The 22,305-nt window shown below is 40.9% G+C and overlaps 1 protein-coding gene across 1 annotated transcript in view; it reads left to right on the top strand.

Moving 5' to 3' along the window:
* Positions 1–22,305, top strand: part of pum3 (pumilio RNA-binding family member 3) — a 41,917-nt gene that overhangs the window by 6,285 nt on the left and 13,327 nt on the right. The window contains exons 4-11 of the mRNA XM_068030211.1: positions 2,135–2,332; positions 7,047–7,182; positions 10,364–10,439; positions 13,756–13,849; positions 13,946–14,012; positions 17,692–17,866; positions 18,878–18,981; positions 20,899–20,977. Of these exons, the coding sequence (XP_067886312.1) occupies positions 2,135–2,332; positions 7,047–7,182; positions 10,364–10,439; positions 13,756–13,849; positions 13,946–14,012; positions 17,692–17,866; positions 18,878–18,981; positions 20,899–20,977 (929 nt within the window). The remainder of the gene's footprint in view (positions 1–2,134; positions 2,333–7,046; positions 7,183–10,363; positions 10,440–13,755; positions 13,850–13,945; positions 14,013–17,691; positions 17,867–18,877; positions 18,982–20,898; positions 20,978–22,305) is intronic.

Raw genomic sequence — 22,305 nt, 5'->3', positions numbered from 1 at the left:
CCACAATTTGCATTGCTTTGACTAATAAAACAGTGCTTCAAAAGATCCACTTCCCTTTTCAGTGCGTGTCCTCTGACACACTCAGCAAAGCTATGAGGGAATGAGCTAGTACATTAAAATTATCTAGATGCATTTTTTTGTCCATCACGTTATGCTGTCGCATTTTTTGATTTGCAGCTTTGTAACTATCCCAGCTCGGTATATTTTATATATATATGTGCATACTCATGCAAATCTATCAAACCTGAGACTCAACTAATCCAATCACTCAAAATTATCTTCCTTCAACAACTGAAATTTCAAATGTCTAAAATAAGGTTTATAGACCCGGTTTTGTGGTGGTAATGACAGTGAAACTATCAGCATTCCCTGTCTTTACTCCATTGAAACTAACAGCAGCTTTGGGAGTCCGCGTATGCACACAATAATGCAGAAATCCAGAAGTTGCTGTTAGTGATTCTACGCTCCTGCAGAGGGTGTGCTGTTGAGGGTCCTCCTAGAGTGTAATCCCTAAGCAGTCAGTGAATTGACAAAAACTTTCACTTCTAAGCTGTTGGTCTCTCTGTAAAAACCCTTGAAAAAGTTACATGCTGTTGATTGAGGAGTACGAACTTCATAATTACTGCTAAATACCCTCACCGGCCCTGAAAAGCTAATTTTATAGATGTGGACCATCTGTTTTCTTCATTATGTTAAAAAGAATCCTTTTAAAAAAGATTGAAGTTTGTTAACATTTTAGCTTCCATCATAATCCAATCATCACTTATTTCGCTATCTGAAAACTGAAGGGATTCAGTGGTTTCACCTTCCTGGTTTGCTGTCTTAAAGTTAGTCATTTACGGAACAGAAGGAGGCCATTCGGCCTATTGAGTCCATGCTGGCTCTCCATGGAGCTATCCAGGTAGTCCCACTCCCCCGCTTCATCCCTGTGTCTCTGCAAGTTTATTTCCTTCCTTGGCCATGCAATTTCCTCTTGAAGTCATTGTCCCCACTTCCACTATCCTTGAGGGTAGCGAGTTCCAGGTCATTAACACTCACTGTTTTTAAAAGAAAAAGTTTTTCCTCATATTCCCCCTGCATCTCTTGCTTAACGTCTTCAATCTGTATCCCCTAGTCCTTGTACCATTAGCTAGTGGGAATAGTTCTTCCTTGTCTACCTTATCCAAGCCTGTTGTAATCTTGTACACCTCTGTTAAATTTTCCCTCAATCTCTTTTGCTCCAGGAAGAACAGCCCCACCTTTTCCAACTGAATCGTGTTACTAAAATCTGCTGTCCTGGGAACCATTCTGGTAAATCTCCTCTGCACCTTCACATCTTTCCTAAAGTGTGGTGACCAGAGGTAGATGCAGCACTCGAGTTGGGGCCTAAGCAGAGCTTTATAAAGGTTCAGCATAACCTCCCTGCCTTTGTACTCAATGCCGCTACTTATGAAGCCCAAGGTCCCATATGTTTTAGTCGGCACTCTCTCATCATATCCTGCCACCTTCAAAAATAGATGCAATGCACACCCAGATCCCTCTGTTCCTGCACGCTCTTTAGAACTGTGCCATTAATTCTATATTGCCTTTCTCTATTCCTTTTGCCATAATGCATCACCTCACACTTGTCAATATTAAGTTCCATCTGCCACCTGTCTACCCATTCTGCTAGCTTATCTATGTCCTGTTGCAGCTGTTTCATATCATCCTCACAGTTTACTACGCTTTTAAATTTGGTGTCATTGGCAAATTCTGAGATTCTACTCTCTATTCCAAGATCCAAATAAGTTATATACAGCAAAAAAAGCAATGGTCCAAACACTGACCCTTGGAGAACACCACTGTCTATCATCCTCCAGTTTGGGGGAAAAAACATTTACTACCACTGTTTTCTGTCCTTAAGCCCATTTTTTTTTATCCAACTGGACACTGATTCTCCTATTCCATGAGCTGTTGTCATCCTGCTTACCAGGTATTTCCTAAGTGGCAGCGGCAAATAAGCCACAGATGTTACTGTACTTTAAACTGCTCCAGATAAACTGTAGAAATTAATAACCAGTCTTTTGTGCGTTATTTTTCAAAGTGGGTAGTGCATTACATTGTAATAGAAAGTGCAGTCGTCTGTCTGCGAACTTTCTTTTGTTCTTTTATGTAGGTTATGACACTTGCAAAAAATTCAAAGGTGAAGGTGGGAAAGGCAAAGCAAAGTTCAGATCTCAAAAGTATGAGAAGGGGACAGAAAAGATTAGTCTCAAAAAGTTGACAAATGCTACTGGAAAAGCAAATGTAACAAAGTTTAAAGGAAGGCAACAGACTGGAAATAAGAGGAAGCAGTTTGCTGGAGATGAAGAGGGTATGTAGCTGATTTGTATACCTTTTGGTTGGCTTCTCCTATTTGTGTTTTATTTCATTAAGCAGACTGTTGAGCTCTCCTATTCAGAATAAAAATAACTGCTAACCTTTTGAATGAAATTTTAGAAATCCATCTGAAAATTTGTAGCAAAAAACATTGATGGAAATTATTGGCTGGATTTTTGCTAATTTCAAGCATTGGCATATTTGTATATAATATGAAAATACCAAAATATATCCCTTTTAAATTATACATATTTTCTTCAAATGATTTGGATTAACATTTCAAATTTTATGTCCATCGTAAATAGAAGGAATGCTCAAATGAGTAAACAGACTCTTGGATGTGAAAAACCTAACCAGTTATTGGCAGCAAGTTGTTTTCAACCTGTCCACATATTTAACTGACTTTGTGAGAAAGCACTGTGCTATTTGTCAGTCTTGCTTTATGTTTTGTGATCATTGCTTGAAAAAAATTACCTTGCTATATAAGGAGAGATTACCGTTGTGCCTTATTTTTGTGCTGTGCTTATTATACTGCTGAACAATGGTGTAGTTCTCCTTGTGATAATGTCTTGGTTTTCTTCCTGCAAGATTCAATGTTTTTCCCTCGTGTAGAGAGAATTGAAAATGGAGAACAAGGAAAATTACACTGCTCTTGTGTACCTTATTTTACTGTTGGTAACAGATACTCGTTGGTTTGTGAACTAATTATTAGCCGTGTTTTATGCTTTAAAGAATCTTATTTGGGAATTGCTGAAAATAGAGACGTTGTCGAAACTTTCATCTTGCACTCATCAGGACAATCCAAGAATAACCAATGTAAGGGAAAACAACAACTTATACTGCATGAGAAGAGAGTGCTGATTGGTTGGCAAGTGATTAATAGAGGCATTGCCATGGAGAATGCACCAGTTTACGGTGACTGACTTAACTGCCAAGCTTTGTTTGAAATTTAAACCAGGCAGCTTGACTTTGGTCAACGCATTGCAGTATAAGTTGTTTTCCTTTACATTTGTTATTACGGATTGTTCTGATGAGTGCAAGACGAAAAGCTTCGACAACATGTCTCTATTTTCAGCAATTCTCAAGTTCTGTACTGCCAAATGACTATAGAATCTTATTTGTAGTCTAATGTTAACTTCATTCATTTTAGGGGGAGGCGGTGGCGTAGTGGTATTGTTACTGGACTAGTAACCCAGAGACCCAGGGTATTGCTCTGGGGACATGGGTTCGAAGCCCACCACAGTAGAAGGTGGAATTTGAATTCAATTAATAAATGTGGAATTTAAAACTAGTCTAATGATGACCATGAAACCATTTTCAATTATTGTAAAAACCCATCTGGTTTACTAATGTCCTTTTTTAGGGAAGGGAATCTGCTGTCCTTACCTGGTCTGGCCTATATGTGACTCCAGACCCACAACAATGTGGTTGACTCTTACATGCCCTCTGAAAAGGCCTAGCAAGCCACTCAGTTGTATCTAACCGCTACGAAGTCAATAAAAAAGAATGAAACAGGACGGGCCACTCGGCATCGACCTAGGGACCGGGAATGACAATGGCAAGCCCAGCCCTGTCGACCTTGCAAAGTCCTCCTTACTAACATCTGGGGGCTTGTGCCAAAGTTGGGAGAGCTGTCCCACAGACTAGTCAAGCAACAGCCTGACATAGTCATACGCATGGAATCATATCTTACAGACAACGTCCCAGACACTGCCGTCACCATCCCTGGGTATGTCCTGTCCCACCAGCAGGACAGACCCAACAGAGGTGGAGGCACAGTGGTATACAGTAGGGAGGGAGTTGTCCTGGGAGTCCTCAACATCAACTCCGGACCCCATGAAGTCTCATGGCATCAGGTCAAACATGGGCAAGAAAACCTCCTGCTGACTACCACCTTCCCCTCTCCCTCAGCGATGAGTCAGTACTCCTCTATGTTGAACACCACTTGGAGGAAGCACTGAGATTGGTAAGGGTGCAGAATATACTCTGGGTGGGGGACTTCAGTGTCCATCACCAAGAATGGCTTGGTAGCAACACTACTGACCGAGCTGGCTGAGTTCTAAAGGACATAGCTGTTAGACTGGGTATGCAGCAGGTGGTGAGGGAATCAACAAGAGGGGAAAAACATACTTGACTTCGTCCTCACCAATCTGCCTGCCGCACATGCATCTGTCCATGACAGTATTGGTAGGAGTGATCACCACACAATCGTTGTGGAGACAAAGTTCTGCCTTCACATTGAGGATATCCTCCATCGTGTTGTGTGGCACTACCACCATGCTAAATGGGATGGATTTCAAACAGGTCTAGCAATGCAAAACTGGGCATCCATGAGGCGCTGTGAGCCATCAGCAGCAGAATTGTACTCCACCACAATCAGTAACCTCATAGCCTGGCATATCTCCCACTCTACCATTACCATCAAGCCAGGATACCAACCCTGGTTCAATGAAGAGTGCCAGAGGGCATGCCAGGAGTAGCACCAGGCATATCAAAATGAGGCGTTAACCTGGTGAAGGTACAACACAGGACTACTTGCATGCCAAACTGTGTTAGCAGCATGCGATAGACAGAGCTTAGCAATCCCATAACCAATGGATCAGATCTAAGCTCTGCAGTCCTGTCACATCGAGCCGTGAATGGTGGTGGACAATTAAACAACTAACTGGAGGAGGTGGCTCCACAAATATCCCCATCCTCAATGATGGGGGAGCCCAGCACATCAGTGCGAAAGATAAGGCTGAAGCATTTGTAACAATCTTCAGCCAGAACTGCTGAGTTGATCCATCTTGGCCTTCTCCTGAAGTCCCCAGCATCACAGATGCCAGACTGCAGCCAATTCGATTCATTCTGCGTGATATCAAGAAATGACTGAAGGCACTGGATACTGCAAAGGCCATGGGCCCTCGCAATATTCCGGCAATAGTACTGAAGACCTGTGCTCCAGAACTTGCTGCGCCCCTAGCCAAGCTGTTCCAGTACAGCTTCAATACTGGCATCTACCCGGAAATGTGAAAGATTGCCCAGGTGTGTCCTGTCCACAAACAGCAGGACAAGTTCCACCTGGCCAATTACAGCCCCATCAGCCTACTCTCAATCATCAGTAAAGTGATGGAAGGTCTCATCAACAGTGCCATCAAGCGGCACTTGCTTAGCAATAACCTGCTCAATGATGCTCAGTTTGGGTTCCGCCAGGGCCACTCTGCTCCTGACCTCATTGCAGCCTTGAATCAAATATGGGCAGAAGAGCTGAACTCGAGATGAGGTGAGAGTGACTGTCCTTGACATCAAGGCAGCATTTGACCGAGTATGGCATCAAGGAGCCCTAGCAAAACTGGAGTCAATGGGAATCAGTGGGGGGGAAACTCTCTGCTGGTTGGAGTCATACCTAGCGCAAAGGAAGATGGTTGTGGTTGTTGGATGAGGTCAATCATCTGAGCTCCAGGACATCATTGCAGGAGTTCCTTTGGGTAGTGTCCTAGGCCCAACTATTTTCAACTGCTTCATCAATGACCTTCCTTCAATCATAAGGTCAGAAGTGGGGATGTTCGCTGATCACCACACAATGTTCAGCACCATTCGCGACTTGTCAGATACTGAAGCAGTCAGTGTAGAAATGCAGCAAGACCTGGACATTATCCAGGCTTGGGCTGATAAGTGGCAAGTGACATTCGTGCCACACAAGTTCCAGGCAATGACTATCTCCAACAAGGGAGAGTCTGACCATCTCCCCTTGACATTTAATGGCATTACGATCACTGAATCCCCCACTATCAGCATCCTAGGGAGTTCCCATTGACCAGAAACTGAACTGGCGTAGTCATATAAATACTGTGGCTACAAGAGCAGGTCAGAGGCTAGGAATCCTGCAGCGAGTAATTCACCTGCTGACTCCCCAAAGCCTGTCCACCATCTACAAGGCGCAAGTCAGGAATGTGATGGAATACTCTCCACTTGCATGGTTGGGTGCAGCTCCATCAACACTCAAGAAGCTTGACACCATCTGGGACAAAGCAGCCCGCTTGATTGGCACCCCATCCACAAACATTCACTCCCTCCACCACCGACACACAGTGGCAGCAGCGTGTACCATCTGCAAGATGCACTGCAGCAACGCACTAAGGCTCCAGAGACAGCACCTTCCAAACCCGCAACCTCTGCCAACTAGAAGGACAAGGGCAGCAGGTGCATGGAAACACCTCCGCCTGCAGGTTCCCCTCCAAGTCACACACCATCCTGACTTGGAACTGTATCGCCGTTCCTTCACTGTCGCTGGGTCAAAATCCTGGAACTCCCTTCCTAACAGCATAGTGGGTGTACCTACCTCACATGGACTGCAGTGGTTCAAGAAGGCAGCTCACCACCACCGTCTCGTGGACAGTTAGGGATGGGCAATAATTGCTGGCCTAGCCACCCATGCCCACGTCCCATGAATGAATTTAAAAAAAGTCTTGCTTTTTAAATGTGTATTGTATTTTTTTTTCCCCCTATTTTCTTGCCTCAGGTGTTATAGACTTCCAGGTATCATTGCTTTTCCTTCTTTTGGAATAGATACAACAGGTCTCTGTTTGTTTAGGATATCCAGTGATGTAATAGTAGCCTATGTTTGATTTGTGTTCATGCAGCAATCTACCCACAGTATTGTAAAATGTATAGAAGCATTTAATTTGTGATGGATATGATGTGAAGCTACTAATATTGTGTTTTAGGCACAATAGGAAAGAAACCGAAATGGAATGATTTCAAAAAGCAGAAGAAAGAACTAAAACAGAACAGACAACAAGACAAGAAAAACAATTATGATTTAATTATCCGCTCAAAGCAGATCTGGGAAAGTGTAAGAAGGTACTTTTAACATAGTTCAACGTAACTATCGCAGGTCTTGATAAGCGTTAAATGCTCACATTAAATCGTGAGATTAGATTCTAGTAGATGGTCTGATTCCTGTTAACATCCCCGGATGAAGACTACGTCCTATCAATGTAAGTTGAGCACTAGTCTTATCAGAAAGCTGTAAGTTTGAGTTCCAGTGTTATGCCTTGCTTGAACTTGTTTTAAACTATTTTACCATCAAGATTTCTTACTGTACAACAAAATTACCTGGTTTCAATTTGATTCTTTTAACTGCAGCCAGTTCTTCAGTCTATAGATTTCTTGCATTTTACACATCTTAGTATGTGTTGCTGCTGACCGCCTTGATCAGCTCAAAGCCCAGCTATGATTTTTTTCCTGAGAATATTGGCCCTGCGGATTTCTTTCTCTTCCTCAGTAGTCCAGTTTCACGACGCTTTTTGGTAACAGCTTGTGTGGCGCATAATCACCCGCATAGACCTGTTAAGTTAATGACCTGTTTCTGTACTGTAAAATTCTATATAAATGGATTGATCACAATTTAAACATGATAAATGTAGTTTTGTTCTAAAATCTCAACCTGTATAGTGTGGTTGCACCAAAATTTATAGGTGTATTAAACTATTGCATCAAACCTCAACTCATATATTGCAAAACTGAGTTTAAAAACAAAAAGCTGTTATTGATAAAAGTTAACAAATTTAATCATTACTTTGATCTGTATTTGAAATTTAATTTCTTCTGCACAGGTATTCCCCCATTGACCTGCCTTTCACCGTGTTTTTGCCAGTATGCCAAGAACTACAGGATTTCAATAGGCTATTTGGCCCGTCAAGCTAGTGCCGGTCCTTTACAAAAGCAATAATAGCTTTTCCCACTACCCCACCCTTTCCCCATATCCCTGCAATTTTCCCCCTTCAGATACTTATCCAATTCCCTTTTGAAAGCCACAATTGACTATGCCTCCATCACCCTTTCAGGCAATGCATTCCAGATTGTAACTTGGAGAAGTGTGAGATGATGCATTTGGGGAGGTCAAACAAGGCAAAGGAATACACGATTAATAGGAGGAAAATACTGAAGTGTAGAGGAAGTAAGAGACCTTGGAGTGAATGTCCACAGATCCATGAGGTTGATAAGGTGGTTAAGAAGGCATATGGAATCCTTTCCTTTATCAGCTGAGGTATAGAATACAAGAGCAGGGAGGTTATGCTAGAACTGTATAACTCATTGGTTAGGTCACAACTTACTGTGTGCACTTCTGGTCACCTCATTACAGAAAGGATGTAATTGCACTAGAGAGGTACAGAGGAGATGTAAAGGATGTTGCCAGGACTGGAAAGCTTGGATAAGCTGGCATTGTTCTCCTTGGAACAGAGAAGGCTGAGAGGAGATCTGATTGAAATGTACAAAACTTTGAGGGGGCTGGATAGAGTGGAGGTGAAGGACCTATTCTTCTTAGCAAAGAGGTCAGTGATGGGGGCATAGACTTAAAGTGATTGGTAGAAAAATTAGAGGGGAGTTGAGGAAAACTTTTTCCACCCAGAGGGTGGTGATGGTCTGGTACTCACTGTCTGAAAGGGTAGTTGAGGCAGAGACCCTCAACTCATTCAAAAGGAGTCTGGATATGCACCTCAAGTGCCGTAAGCTGCAGGGCTATGGACCAAATGCTGGAAGGTGGGATTAGAATAGGTGGATTGTTTTTCAGCCGGCACAGACATGATGGGCCAAGTGGCCTCTTCCTGTACCTTAAACTTTCTATGATTCATTATGTAAAAGTTTTTCCTTGTACTGCTTTGCTTCTTTTGCCAATCGCTTTAAATCTGTGTTCTCTGGTTCTCGACACTTCTGCCAATGGGAATAGTTTGTCTCGATCTACTTTGTCTAGACTCCTCACGATTTTGAACACCTCTTATCAAATCTGCTCTCAACTTTTTTCTGCAAGGAGATCGGCCCTAGCCACTCCAATCTATCAATGTAAATGAAGTCCCTCATCCCTGGAAACATTCTCGTAAATATTTTCTGCACTCTAAAGCTTTCACATCCTTCCTAAAGTATAGTGCCAGAATTGGACACTGTACTCTAGTTGAGGTCAAACCAGTGTTTTAAAAAGATTCATCATAACTTTCTTGCTTTTGTACTCTATGCCTCTATAAAACCCAGAATCCCGTATGCCTTTTTCAAGCTGCCCTTCTACCTTCACCTCAGTCTGTCTGCTCCTGCGCCCCCTTTATAATTGTACCCTTGGTTATACTGTCTCTCCTCGTTCTTCCTACTAAAATGAATCACTTTGCACATCTCTGCATTAAATTTCATCTGCCACATGGCCACACATTCCACCAGCCTATCACTGTTATCCACAGTTCACTAAACCTCCAAGTTTTGAGTCATTTGCAAACTGTGCCCTGTCTTCAACTAAAAAGCCAGTTCAAAACTGAATTGTAACAAATGCATGAAACTTACTCCCAGTAGCTATATCCATGGTAACGAGAATGCACCCTTTGAATCGCAATCTCCAAATGGCCGTTTCTAAGGCAACGAAAATCCACTTTCCTATAACTCCTGAGGCTTGCTGGTTCTTAAAGCAACACTGATCCTTTGCAAGTCTTCAAGGCAAACCGCATATTCCTGGAAACAAAACTATAGGACCATGGTACTAACCAAGTTCTGTCCTTGACCTCTCCAGGACACGTGCAGACGCGCGCATATGCTCGCTGTCATGCTCACTGTCTCTCTGTCACTTGCTTTCTGTAATATTCTCTTTAATCAATACTACCACCCCTCCTTTTTTTCCTGAACACCTTGTATCAAGGAGTGTTTAGTACCCAGTCCTGCCCTTTTTTCAGTGTAAAGTGCATATCCACTTGTGCAATTTGGGGAAATAATTATAGTTGACAGTAATTGCCATGAATAAACTGGAGTTTTGACCACAACTTGTGGGTGATGTTTTGGATTCCTAGCAGAATCACCTTCAAGAACAACTGTTTTTGGATTTATTGAGAAAAAGTATGTTTACAAAATAAAATAGCAAAGTGGCCCCTGTCTAGTTTTAAAAATATTAATCAAAATTGTTTTCAGCTTCTAAATCACTTTTTGGTAAGTGTACATCCTGAAAGAGTGACTGGAAAATAATTTCATTTACTTTGTTTTAAAAATGTTTTCATTTGCTTTGTAGAAAAGACTGCACTAAAGAGAGAAGAGCAGAACGTATGAAAGAATTGCAGAAGCTAGTCCATGGAAACATTAAAAACGTATGGCTTTTTGTCTAGTTCTGCTTTCAACCTTTCATTGTGTCTTATGCTTTAGTTCAGTAGATGTCAGTGAAACACCTGATAACATTCTCACTACTCTCGCACACCCCCCACCCCCCTAAGGAAGACTCAATGGATTAATTGGACATTCCCCCCAAAATTGTTTGGTCTGATCCTGACCTTCCCACCCCCTGACCTTTACTACTCTAAACCTTGGCCCCTTCCCAACATCCCCCCCACCAGCAATCAAAAGTCTTTTCCCCGTTTCCGCCCCCCCACCCTGAAATATGCAATCCTGCTCCCCGCTCCCCACCGGTGTCTTGCATTGGAACTCTGTACGGGGTGGTGCCGCACCAAGGCCTTGCCGCCGCCATTAATATGCGGCAGGGCCTTCTCGGCATCATGGCTCATGGTGGGCCTTTACTGCAAGCATCTTACGGGCCTCCCTGCCACAATCCACGACATTGAGGGGTTGGTAAAATCCAGCCCCATGTGTGCACAACACTGCAAATATCTCGCAGTATTTAATACAAATTTCTGTATCGCACTTAATGGGATATTTCTAATTTTTTAATTGGCATTTGAGTGTTCTAATCTATTGCCTGACCTGTAGTGTTCATTTCAATAATTTAGAGTAATTACACCTTGTATCAAAGAACAACAAAGAACAGTACAGCACAGGAACAGGCCATTTGGCCCTCCAAGCCTGCGCCGATCTTGATACCTGCCGAAACTAACACCTTCTGCACTTCCGGGGCCCATATCCCTCTATTCCCTTCCTATTCATATATTTGTCAAGATGTCTCTCAAACGTCGCTATCGTATCTGCTTCCACCACCTCCCCTGGCAGCAAGTTCCAGGCACTCACCACCTTCTGTGTAAAAAAAAAAACTTGTCTCCCACATCCCCTCTAAACTTTGCCCCTCGCACCTTAAACCTATGTCCCCGAGTAACTGACTCTTCCACCCTGGGAAAAAGCTTCTGACTATCCACTCTGTCCATGCCGCTCGTAACTTTGTAAACCTCTGTCATGTCGCCCCTCCACCTCCGTCGTTCCAGTGAAAACAATCCGAGTTTGTCCAACCTCTCCTCATAGCTAATGACCTCCAGACCAGGCAACATCCTGGTAAACCTCCTCTGTACCCTCTCCAAAGCCTCCGCGTCCTTCTGGTAGTGTGGCGACCAGAATTGCACGCAATATTCTAAGTGTGGCCTAACTAAAGTTCTGTACAGCTGCAGCATGACTTGCCAATTTTTATACTCTATGCCCCGACCGATGAAGGCAAGCATGCCGTATGCCTTCTTAACTACCTTATCCACCTGCGTTGCCACTTTCAGTGACCTGTGGACCTGTACGCCCAGATCTCTCTGCCTGTCAATACTCCTAAGGGTTCTGCCATTTACTGTATACCTCCCACCTGCATTAGACCTTCCAAAATGCATTACCTCACATTTGTCCGGATTAAACTCCATCTGCCATTTCTCCGCCCAGGTCTCCAACCGATCTATATCCTGCTGTATCCTCTGACAATCCTCATCGCTGTCCGCAACTCCACCAACCTTTGTGTCGTCCGCAAACTTACTAATCAGACAAGCTACATTTTCCTCCAAATCATTTATATATACTACAAACAGCAAAGGTCCCAGCACTGATCCCTGCGGAACACCACTAGTCACATCCCTCCATTCAGAAAAACACCCATCCACTGATACCCTCTGTCTTCTATGACCGAGCCAGTTCTGTATCCATCTTGCCAGCTCACCTCTGATCCCGTGTGACTTCACCTTTTGTACCAGTCTGCCATGCGGGACCTTGTCAAAGGCTTTACTAAAGTCCATATAGATAACATCCACTGTCCTTCCTTCATCAATCATCTTCGTCACTTCCTCAAAAAACTCAATCAAATTAGTAAGACACGACCTCCCCTTCACAAAACCATGCTGTCTCTCGCTAATAAGTTCGTTTGTTTCTAAATGGGGGTAATTCCTGTCCCGAATAATCCTCTCTAATAGTTTCCCTACCACAGACGTAAGGCTCACCGGCCTATAATTTCCTGCATTATCCTTGCCACCCTTCTTAAACAAAGGCACAACATTGGCTATTCTCCAGTCCTCTGGGACCTCACCTGTAGCCAATGAGGATGCAAAGATTTCTGTCAAGGCCCCGGTAATTTCTTCCCTTGCCTCCCTCAGTATTCTAGGGTAGATCCCATCAGGCCCTGGGGACTTATCTACCTTAATGCTTTGCAAGACACCCAACACCTCCTCCTTTTTGATAATGAGATGACTGAGACTATCTGCACTCCCTTCCCTAGGCTCATCATCCACCAAGTCCTTCTCTTTGGTGAATACTGATGCAAAGTACTCATTTAGCACCTCGCCTATTTATTCTGGCTCCACACATAGATTCCCATCTCTGTCCTTGAGTCGGCCAACCCTTTTCCTGGTTACCCTCTTGCTCTTTATATATGTATAAAAAGCCTTGGGATTTTCCTTAATCCTGTTTGCCAATGACTTTTCATGGCCCCTTTTAGCCCTCCTAACTCCTTGCTTAAGTTCCTTCCTACTGTCTTTATATTCCTCAAGTGCTTCATCTGTTCCTAGCCTTCCAGCCCTTACAAATGCTTCCTTTTTCTTTTTGACTAGGCTCTCCTACCCTATCCTAAAAGAGACTCTCAGCTGCAGTTCATCAACAGAATGATGCAATGTTTCACATTGTACAATGTTCTTGTCCTTTTTAAAGGCTTATCCATGAATGGTGCTTAAGGAGTTCTGCAGATTCAGAGAGTCTGCATCACGTTTCACATGCAACACTTATAAGTGCCGAATGTTGACGATCAACAAAGTGCAATTACTTTATGCTGCTTTTTATTATCCTGCCTTAGAATTGGAAGCTTTTAGCCTGCCAAATCTCTCATCAGACAGCATTTAAATTCTGATCTGGGTCTTTTTACATTCAGCAAATGGACTTTGTGGCCTTTTGGGTAAATTAAACGCAGCTCCATGTTAGTATTCTGTCTACAAAACAGTGTTATCATCCAACTTACTGTGAGCAATGTCAGAGGATACCCACCCGGGCATACATGATTTCTCAGACATCTTTATTGGATTATTAAGTTGATACAAAAATGCTATTGAAAGTTTAGTGACTCTAGTCTTTAAGTGTTGTTGAAGATTGTGTGTCACCCTGAAATTATCTCACTGAATGCATAATAATTCTCCTTCAATAAACTAGATGTTATAACATGACATTTATGTGGTTAAGGAGATTGCAACTTTTGGTTTTCGGTTGAATTGTAATTTGTCATCTTTCCAGATTGCCTTTGCACATGATTCTGCCCGAGTTATCCAGTGTTACATTCAGTTTGGGGATGAGCAGCAAAGGCAAGAAGCCTTTGAGGAATTGAAAGGTATTTTAAACCTTTGTATGCTCTTCATTACATTGAGGAAAGATGTTGCCTAAAATATTTCCCCTTGCTTGATACTGACTTGTATTTTGATTCCAGGGCATTTGGTTGACTTGAGCAAATCCAAATATGGGAGGCATATTGTGAAAAAATTTCTAATGTATGGGTAAGTAGAATTGTGAGATAATTGGGGTCCTGGAGGCAATAATGCAGAACTGCACATTTGATGGTGTTTCTATAACTTTTTTGTTTTGGCTTTTCTTGGATTTTAATGTACCATGTCCATAGCATGTTGAAAGCTATTATTAACGACGTTATAGCAGGGCATTTAGAAAAATTCAAGGTAATCAGGCAGAGTCGACATGGTTTTGTGAAAGGAAAACCAATTTATTGGAGTTCTTTCAGGGAGTTACATGTGCTGTGGATAAAGGGGAACCAGTGGATATATTGTACTTAGATGTCCAGAAGGCATTTGATAAGGTGCCACATCAAAGGTGTGCCACATCAGAAAATAAAAGCTCATGGTGTAGGGGGTAACATATTGGCATGGATAGAAGATTGGCTAGCTAACAGGAAACAGTAGGCATAAATGGGTAATTTTCTGGTTGGCAAGATGTAACGAGTGGTGTGCCACAGGGCTCTGTGCTGGGGCCTCAACATTTTACAATTTGCATAAATGACTTGGATGAAGGGGCTGAAGGTATGGTTGCTAAATTTGCTTATGACACAAAGATAGGTAGGAAAGTAACTTGTGAAGAGGACATAAGGGGGCTACAAAGGGATATAGATAGGTTAAGTGATTTGGCGAAGACATGGCAAATGGAGTATAATGTGGGAAATTAACACTTTGGTAGGAAGAATGAAAAAGAAGCATATTATCTAAATGGTGAGAGATTGCAGAGCTCTGAGCTACAGAGGGATCTGGATGTCCTAGTGCATAAATCTCAAAAGGTTAGTATGCAGGTATAGCATGTAATTAGGAAAGCTAATAGAATATCATTTATCGCGAGGGGAATTGAATACAAAAGTAGGGAGGTTATGCTTTAACTATACAGGGCATTGGTGAGACCACATCTGGAGTACTGTGTACTGGTTTCCTTATTTGAGGAAGGTTGTAAATGTGTTGGAGGCAGTACAGAGAAGGTTTACTAGACTGATACCTGGAATGGACGGGTTGTCGTAGGAAGAAAGATTGGACAGGCTAGGCTTGTATCCGCTGGAATTTAGAAGAGTAAGAGGTGACTTGATTGAAACGTGTAAGATCCTGAGGCGTCTTGACAGGGTGGATGTGGAAAGGATGTTTCCCCTTGTGGGAGAATCTAGAACTAGGGGTTGCTGTTTAAAAATAAGGGGTCACCCATTTAAGACAGAGATGAGGAGAATCTTTTTTCTCTGAGGGTCGTGAGTCTTTGGAATTCTCTTCCTCAAAAGGTGGTGGAAGCAGAGTCTTTGAATATTTTTAAGGCAGAGGTAGTTAGGTTCTTGATAAACAAGGTTATCGGGGGTAGGTGGAAATGTGGAGTAATCAGTTCAGCCTTGAAGTTATTGAATGGCGGAGCAGGCTCGAAGGGCCAAGTGGCCTACCTCTCATTCATATGTTCGTAGGTACCAAACTAAACCAACTGGTAAATTGTCCCTCAGACTTGATGCCAGTTCTTCTCGTGTTACTCAAATCTTGTCAGGACCAAAATCCCAAGCAGTAACTTACTGGACCACTTAGCTAGGGTCCAACATGCTTCATTGTGGCATAATAGGATGTGAGTCTGTACCTGTGATTTGAGCGTGAAGTTCCAGGTTTTGTATCATGTCAGCATGGGAGATTCCTGAGTGGAGCCCAGGCACTTTACACAAGAAACAAAGAGGGAGGGTTCAATATAGGAACAGTAGTTCTTCTGGATGCTGTAAATCTGACCTTACTGGAGATCATTCACTTGGTTTCTGGGTAAAGTTGGCATTGTTCACTGCTTTCCTTGCCATTCCTTGCCTCCTTTGTGGGAAATCAAGAAAGGGAGAGGGATCAGCATTGATTGCCAGATCACTCAATATGATTATGTGCAGAGGCAAGTGAAGCCACAGGCCAATTACAGGTAATCTGCAAGTACCATGTGGGCTAGCAAAGAACACAGCAAATAGGAGCAGGAGTAGATCATATGGCCCATCGAGCCAGCTCTGCCATTCAAAACTATCATGGCTGACCTTAGGCTTCAACTCCACTTTCCCACCCGCTTGCCGTATCCCTTGCTTCCCTGAGAGACCAAACATCTATCTATCCCAGCCTTAAATGCATTCAACCGTGGAGCATCCACAGCCCTCTGGTGTAGAGAATTCCAAAGATTCACAACCCTTTGAGTGAAGTAATTTCTCCTCATCTTAGTCCTAAATGATTGGCCCCTTATACTGAGACTGTGCCTGTGTTCTAAATTCCCCGACCAGTGGAAACAATCTGTTTCTACCCTATCCAGCCCCTTCAGAATCTTGTATGTTTCAATGAGCTCACCTCTCATTCTTCTAAACTCCAGCGAGTATAGTCTGTTTCCTCAGCCTTTCATCAGAGGACAATCCCCTCATCCCAGGGACCAATTTAGTGAACCTTCGCTATACCGCCTCCAAAGCAAGGATATCATTTGTTAAATGTGGAGACCAAAACTGCACACCGTATTCCAGATGTGGTCTTACCAAAACCCTGTACAGTTGTAGCAAGATTTTTTTATTTCTGTTCTCCAATCCCCTTGTAATAGAGGCCAGCATGCTGTTTGCCTTTCTAATTGCTTGCTGTACCTGCATGCTAACTTTCTGTGTTCCTTGTATGAGCACATCCAAGTCTCTTTGACCATCAACATTTACAAGTTTCACACTTGAAAAAAAAATTGTGCTTTTCTATTCTTATGACCAAAGTGGATAACTTCACACCTCCCTACATTATACTCCATCTGTCATCTTGTTGCCCACTCACTTAACCTGTCTATATCTCTGCAAACTGTGTCCTCCCCACAGCATATCTTTCCATCTACCTTTGTATCATCAGCAAACTTAGATGTATTATTCTGTCTCTTCATCTAAGTAATATAGATTGTAAATAGTTGAGACCCTGACACTGATCCTTATGGGTACTCCACTATTCACTGCTTACCAACTTGAAAATTCCCTGTCTATGCCCATTCATTGCTTCCTGTCCAATAACCAATCCTCTATCCATGCTCTGATATTGCCTCCAATTCCATCTTGCCTATTAACCTTTTTGTGTGGCACCTTACTGAATGCCTTTTGGAAATCAAGGTATACTACATCGACTGATTCCCCTTTATCTACCCTATGTGTGATATCCTCAAAGAAAACTGAAATCAATTTGTCAAACAGGATTTCCCTTTAGCAAAACCATCTTCACTTGTTCTAATCATACTGTGCTTTTCTAAGTGCATTGTTAAGAATTCCTTAATAATAGATTCCAGTATTTTCCCAATTACTGTTAGGCTAACTGGCCTGTGGTTCCTCCTTTTCTCTCTCATCGTTTTTCAAGAAAGGAGGGAAACATTTGCCAACTTGCAATCTGATGGGACCGTTCCCGAATCGAAGGAATTTTGGGAAATCATAACTAGCGCATCCACTATTTCTGCATTTAACAGATTCTTGAGTGCAGTCAGATGAAGAAAGATAACTGTTGATTTCCCATTATGGATCTCATCCAAATCTTGATTATTTTTCTGCCAAATATTATTCTTTACAATGTTAACTTTTTAATTTTGAGTAATAATGGTAAACATTCTAAAAGTGTAAAATTTTAGAAGAGCATCCCTTGCAAATTAATAGTGTTGGTCTAGATTTCATGTGGGATTTTGTTTTTCTAGAAACAAGCAGCAAGTAGCAGAAGTAATTAAAAGTTTTAAAGGTGAAGTGAAAAAAATGTTACGACATTCAGAGGCATCAGCGATTGTGGAATATGCATACAATGACAAAGCGATATTAGAGCAGAGGAAAATGCTAACCGAGGAACTATACGGAAACACGTTCATGATTTGCAAGGTAATTTTTAACTCTTGTCCTATTTGCCAATCCAGAAAAATTGTCCATGCCGTTTTCAGTTTTAACCTTTTTGGCTTGCAAACTGTCACTGAAGTAGACACTAATGTTACTGTAATAAAACTGCTGGATGGGAGGAATAGTGTGTGTAGAAACTCAAATAATCACAAACTATTTTAACAAAATTTGAAGTGCTTCTGATTATCCTGACTTTTTCTCCATATATTTACTTAGTCTTATTTTAACTTATTTCTAATTTTTAACCAACTGTTTTCCCCTTCTCTAATGCAAATTTTTGTTTTAATATTGTGGTTGAATATTTCCTTCTGTTCATTCTCTCCTTAATTCTTTGAATGTTTCCGTTTACTTTTGCTACTTTTTATGCACTATTTCCACTAAATCACATATTTCTCTTTTCTAGTGTTCAGAATGCAAATACCTTTCATTATTCAAATATTAGCAGTGCTGGCAATATTCAACTTTATATAATGAATGTAAAAATGTTAACTTTTAATTTTATGCAAGTTTTCTATGCTAATTAAAGAATTTCTACAGTTTCCAACATAACATTGTGGTAAGGGCTTTCATTGGTAAAAGGAACTATTGCTTTGACTTAACTATCAACAAGACGTTTGATAGAGCAGCAAAAATATACTACAATTTGCAGTTTGGATTTTTAGTGATTTAACAGATTGAAGCTGCTGTTTTACAAGAATAAGTTGCAAATATAAATATTTTTCATGTCAACCTATACTGATTTGTGCCTTGAAAGAGATGACTGAGTGCATTAGAGCAACCGTGCGTGCAGAATTGTGATTTGGCTTTGTGTCCATAGTCTTTCCATATATTGAATTAATCCCATTGGTTCTGTGTTGGGGAGGAACTGAACAGGGGAAAGGAGAAGGAAAATAGTTAATGTTTTTGTATAACTTGGTTTTTAAAACAGACTTCTAAAAGCTTTTCTCTTGGTTAGTTTTTGGAATGAATTGTAATATTTGTTTTCTGTTTTACCAGTCTGTATTTTGTCCAACATTGGACAAAGTTCTTGAGTCCAATCCTGATAAACGAGAGGGAGTAATGGGAGAAATGAAAGAGATCCTCACTCCTATGGCACAGAAGTAAGAAAACTATTAGTGATTTTATAAGTTATTACATCATTCAAATTACAATGAAACATGTGACCTATCTACGGGGTATTGCCAAACAAAAAAGTATCTCCATATCTAGGAGATGAATGACCTTCTGGCGCACGTGCTGATTTCATCCCAGTACGTCAACCATCCAGTCAGCTCAATTTGGTGTGAGGCAAAAAAGAACAGTAACCTATAAAGGGGTCCTCTGTCAAAAAATTCCCTCAAGCTCCTTGTAAGAAATTGCGTGTCCAAGGAAATAGCAGATCTATTAATTATTTTCTATAATTTACTTTTCCATATGCACAGATCATCTCATTTTGCAGAATTCTATCTAATGCCTTCCTGCATTAATAAGGAATTGTGTTCCAGAGCATCTTCCAAACTCAACTCATGCAGAGCTTTGCTGCCTTCATCCTATTTTGCACAGCGTTCCATTCACCTTACATTGCTTGTTGCTTAGCTAAACGGGTGAGCTCATTCAATGCTGGCAAGACAAAATGCACATAGCAAAGTTTCACTTGGTTTAATCCTTCAAATAAGGTAAAATACTTACAAACAAAACAAACTTGATTCTGGGAAACAAGATCTAGTGAGCATACAATGCTTTGAACTCCAACATCTGGATTGAACCCAAACGTGTTAACACCACTTTTTATACCTTTCTGAGCTACGAATCACTAATCTAAATGTCCTTATAAGGCATGCAACTACCTCTCCAACCTGCAAGATGTTTGTTTTTATGATGAATGAGTAAAGTTATACTATCAATTGACGTGGATGAAATGGCATCTCGATGCTTGGCTTCACATTCCCATAACATCTAGTTTTCCTCCTCAAGGTCATAGGACCCATTTCACTAGACTCTCTCAGTACCGTGTATGGGCCATTTTCTACTGGATGACAGAAACATACGGGTGCTTATTTATTTCTTTAGGCTCAGCTTGCATTCCAGAAGGGAGAGTAAAGCATGAAATTCTGTCCTTGGCCTCTTACACTTTTTCTAACGAAGCTCAAGGAACATCACCTCAATTAGGCACTTTACAGCCTTCTGGACTCAATATTGAGTTCCAACAATTTCAGATGGTAACCGTTGCTCCCATTTTTCATGCAGCATTGTTGAAAATGATTCTGCTATTTTATGCCAACCCATCTTTTTGTTAGTTTATTGGGATAATGTTAGAAATGCAAGGTCATTAACTTCTATTCTCTCTTCACAGATGTTGCCTTATCTGCTGAATATTTCCAGCATTTTCTGCTTTTATTTCAGGTTTCCATCATCTGCATTATTTTGCTTTTGCATAAGAGACCACGTTCACTTATGTTGTACTTTTGAAAGTGTATTCACTTTTTCTGACCATGTTCAATGGCTTGACCATATGTATATCTGTTCATTGGCCCCTCTGTAGGTTGCTCAATGGTCTCACTCTGCTACCCTCCAACCTCCCGTTACTACTCATGCTTTCTGCTCTATCATCTCTGCTGTACTGTGTGTACTTACTTCTGCTTTACCATTTGGAGGCTGTCACTGCAATCCCCTGCAAAGCCCCACATTCTTGAACTCCCTCTTTTTAAACCTTCAGAAACTTCCTTTGGAAAAACCTACCTCTTTAATTACATCTTTTGGCTGAATCCCCTAATTCCTTTCCTCCTCCTGCTTGAGTCTGACCCCCAACTGTGAAGTATCTTGTTATGTTAAAGGTGCGATACAAATTTCAGTTGTATAAATTTGTTGAGCCAATTGAGGAGCAACTTTAAATGTACTTTGTTCTTTAAGCAGTGCTAATTAATATTTGTGCTCCTTGTGTAATTCTTTTACTGGAATAAGTTTACGTTGTACATAATTGTTGATCAAAGTAAATATAAATGTAGTTTAATCCATTTGCTCTTCTTGATCATCTCTAGAGAGGCGGTAATAAAGCACACCTTGGTCCACAAAGCATTTTTGGACTTCTTCACACACTGCTCTGACAAAATGAGAATGGTAAATGATTTTTAAAAAGCTATTTTGTACCTACAGCCATTTAATTATTTTTAAGGTTGTTCACAATCTGTTTTCTTCTATTCAGAAAAGTTCATGAATTTTTTTAACATTTAAGGTGGTAGATTTTACATCTTGCAATGTTCTGTACTGTCGTACATTTTGTGTTAAATTTGTTCAGTGATCCCTGAATTTAATCCTTTTGAAAATAAAATATAATTTCAGATTGTGAGTTGGACCAGCAGCAATAACTCATTTGAGTATGTAGCTGGGCTGATACTTTTCAAGTGAAAGCCACCTGTATTGTCAGCATTGATGAATTACAATGGCCTCTTTCATTATTATTCGGTCAGGGATTAGAATCCCAGTCAATTAAAAAAAATTTAATCATGGAGGGAACTTTTTAGTTGAATTTGTGAGTAATCGCTCATGAGTTACAAGTTAATATCCATAATCAGGTGAAACATCTTGCTATGTTAAAGATTCTATGCAAATATAAGGTATTGTGTCAAATCACTGAGCAAATAGTGGAATTTCTTTAAATGTACTCTGTTCTTTTAAGTAGGATTAATGTAATGTTTATGCTCCCGTGCTCCTGTTATTGGAGTAAGTTGTGGTGCACACAATGCTCAGAATTAAAATTAATTTGAATGTAGTTGAACATGTTAACTTGACTTTGCTTTGTTGCCATCTGAAATGAACACACTGTAGACAAAGCATTTTTTTTTAAAGTTGCTGTGATTATGATGCACATGATTTATTCTTAACTATTATTTTGAAGATCCCTTTGCAGACTGTTACAAACTATGTAATACAGAGGGTTTTGTACAGTACAGTCATGGGTAGAAAAAGTAATAAATTGTTTTGTTTTAAACATGGTGGAAAAATGGCACTGCACCCATTCCAGAATATACCAGATGCCTTGGAGTGATCTCATTGACCCTTTCAAATTATATCAAAGCATGCATGGTTTACAAGTTAAATCTGAAGCTTGAGATTATAATTGTCATGTAATCGTTCAAGGGTCTTATTCTTGCATGTTAATTTGGGGATGGTTTTATTCCATTTTAGTGCAGTTCTTTTCTGGCTAGCTATTGGTGCAGAGGCTGATACTCTGAACAAAGTTAGCATTAAATTATATTCAAATTATTGACACTAATACAAAAATAAAATACTGTTTCTCTCCATTCACAGATGCTGCTAGACCTGTCGAGCATTATCTGTTTTTATTTAAAATGATTAATTTTGATTCAGAGCACTGTGTTCGCTGCAACTTACTCCAGTAAAATGAACATTATACAAGACAATAATGCAATTAAGGGGTTTGATTG

Source organism: Heterodontus francisci, chromosome 4 (assembly GCF_036365525.1).
Source record: "Heterodontus francisci isolate sHetFra1 chromosome 4, sHetFra1.hap1, whole genome shotgun sequence".
In the NCBI taxonomy this organism is placed as follows: domain Eukaryota; kingdom Metazoa; phylum Chordata; class Chondrichthyes; order Heterodontiformes; family Heterodontidae; genus Heterodontus; species Heterodontus francisci.
The sequence above is the reverse complement of the archived record's forward strand: the minus strand, read 5'-3'. Positions and strand labels throughout refer to the sequence as shown.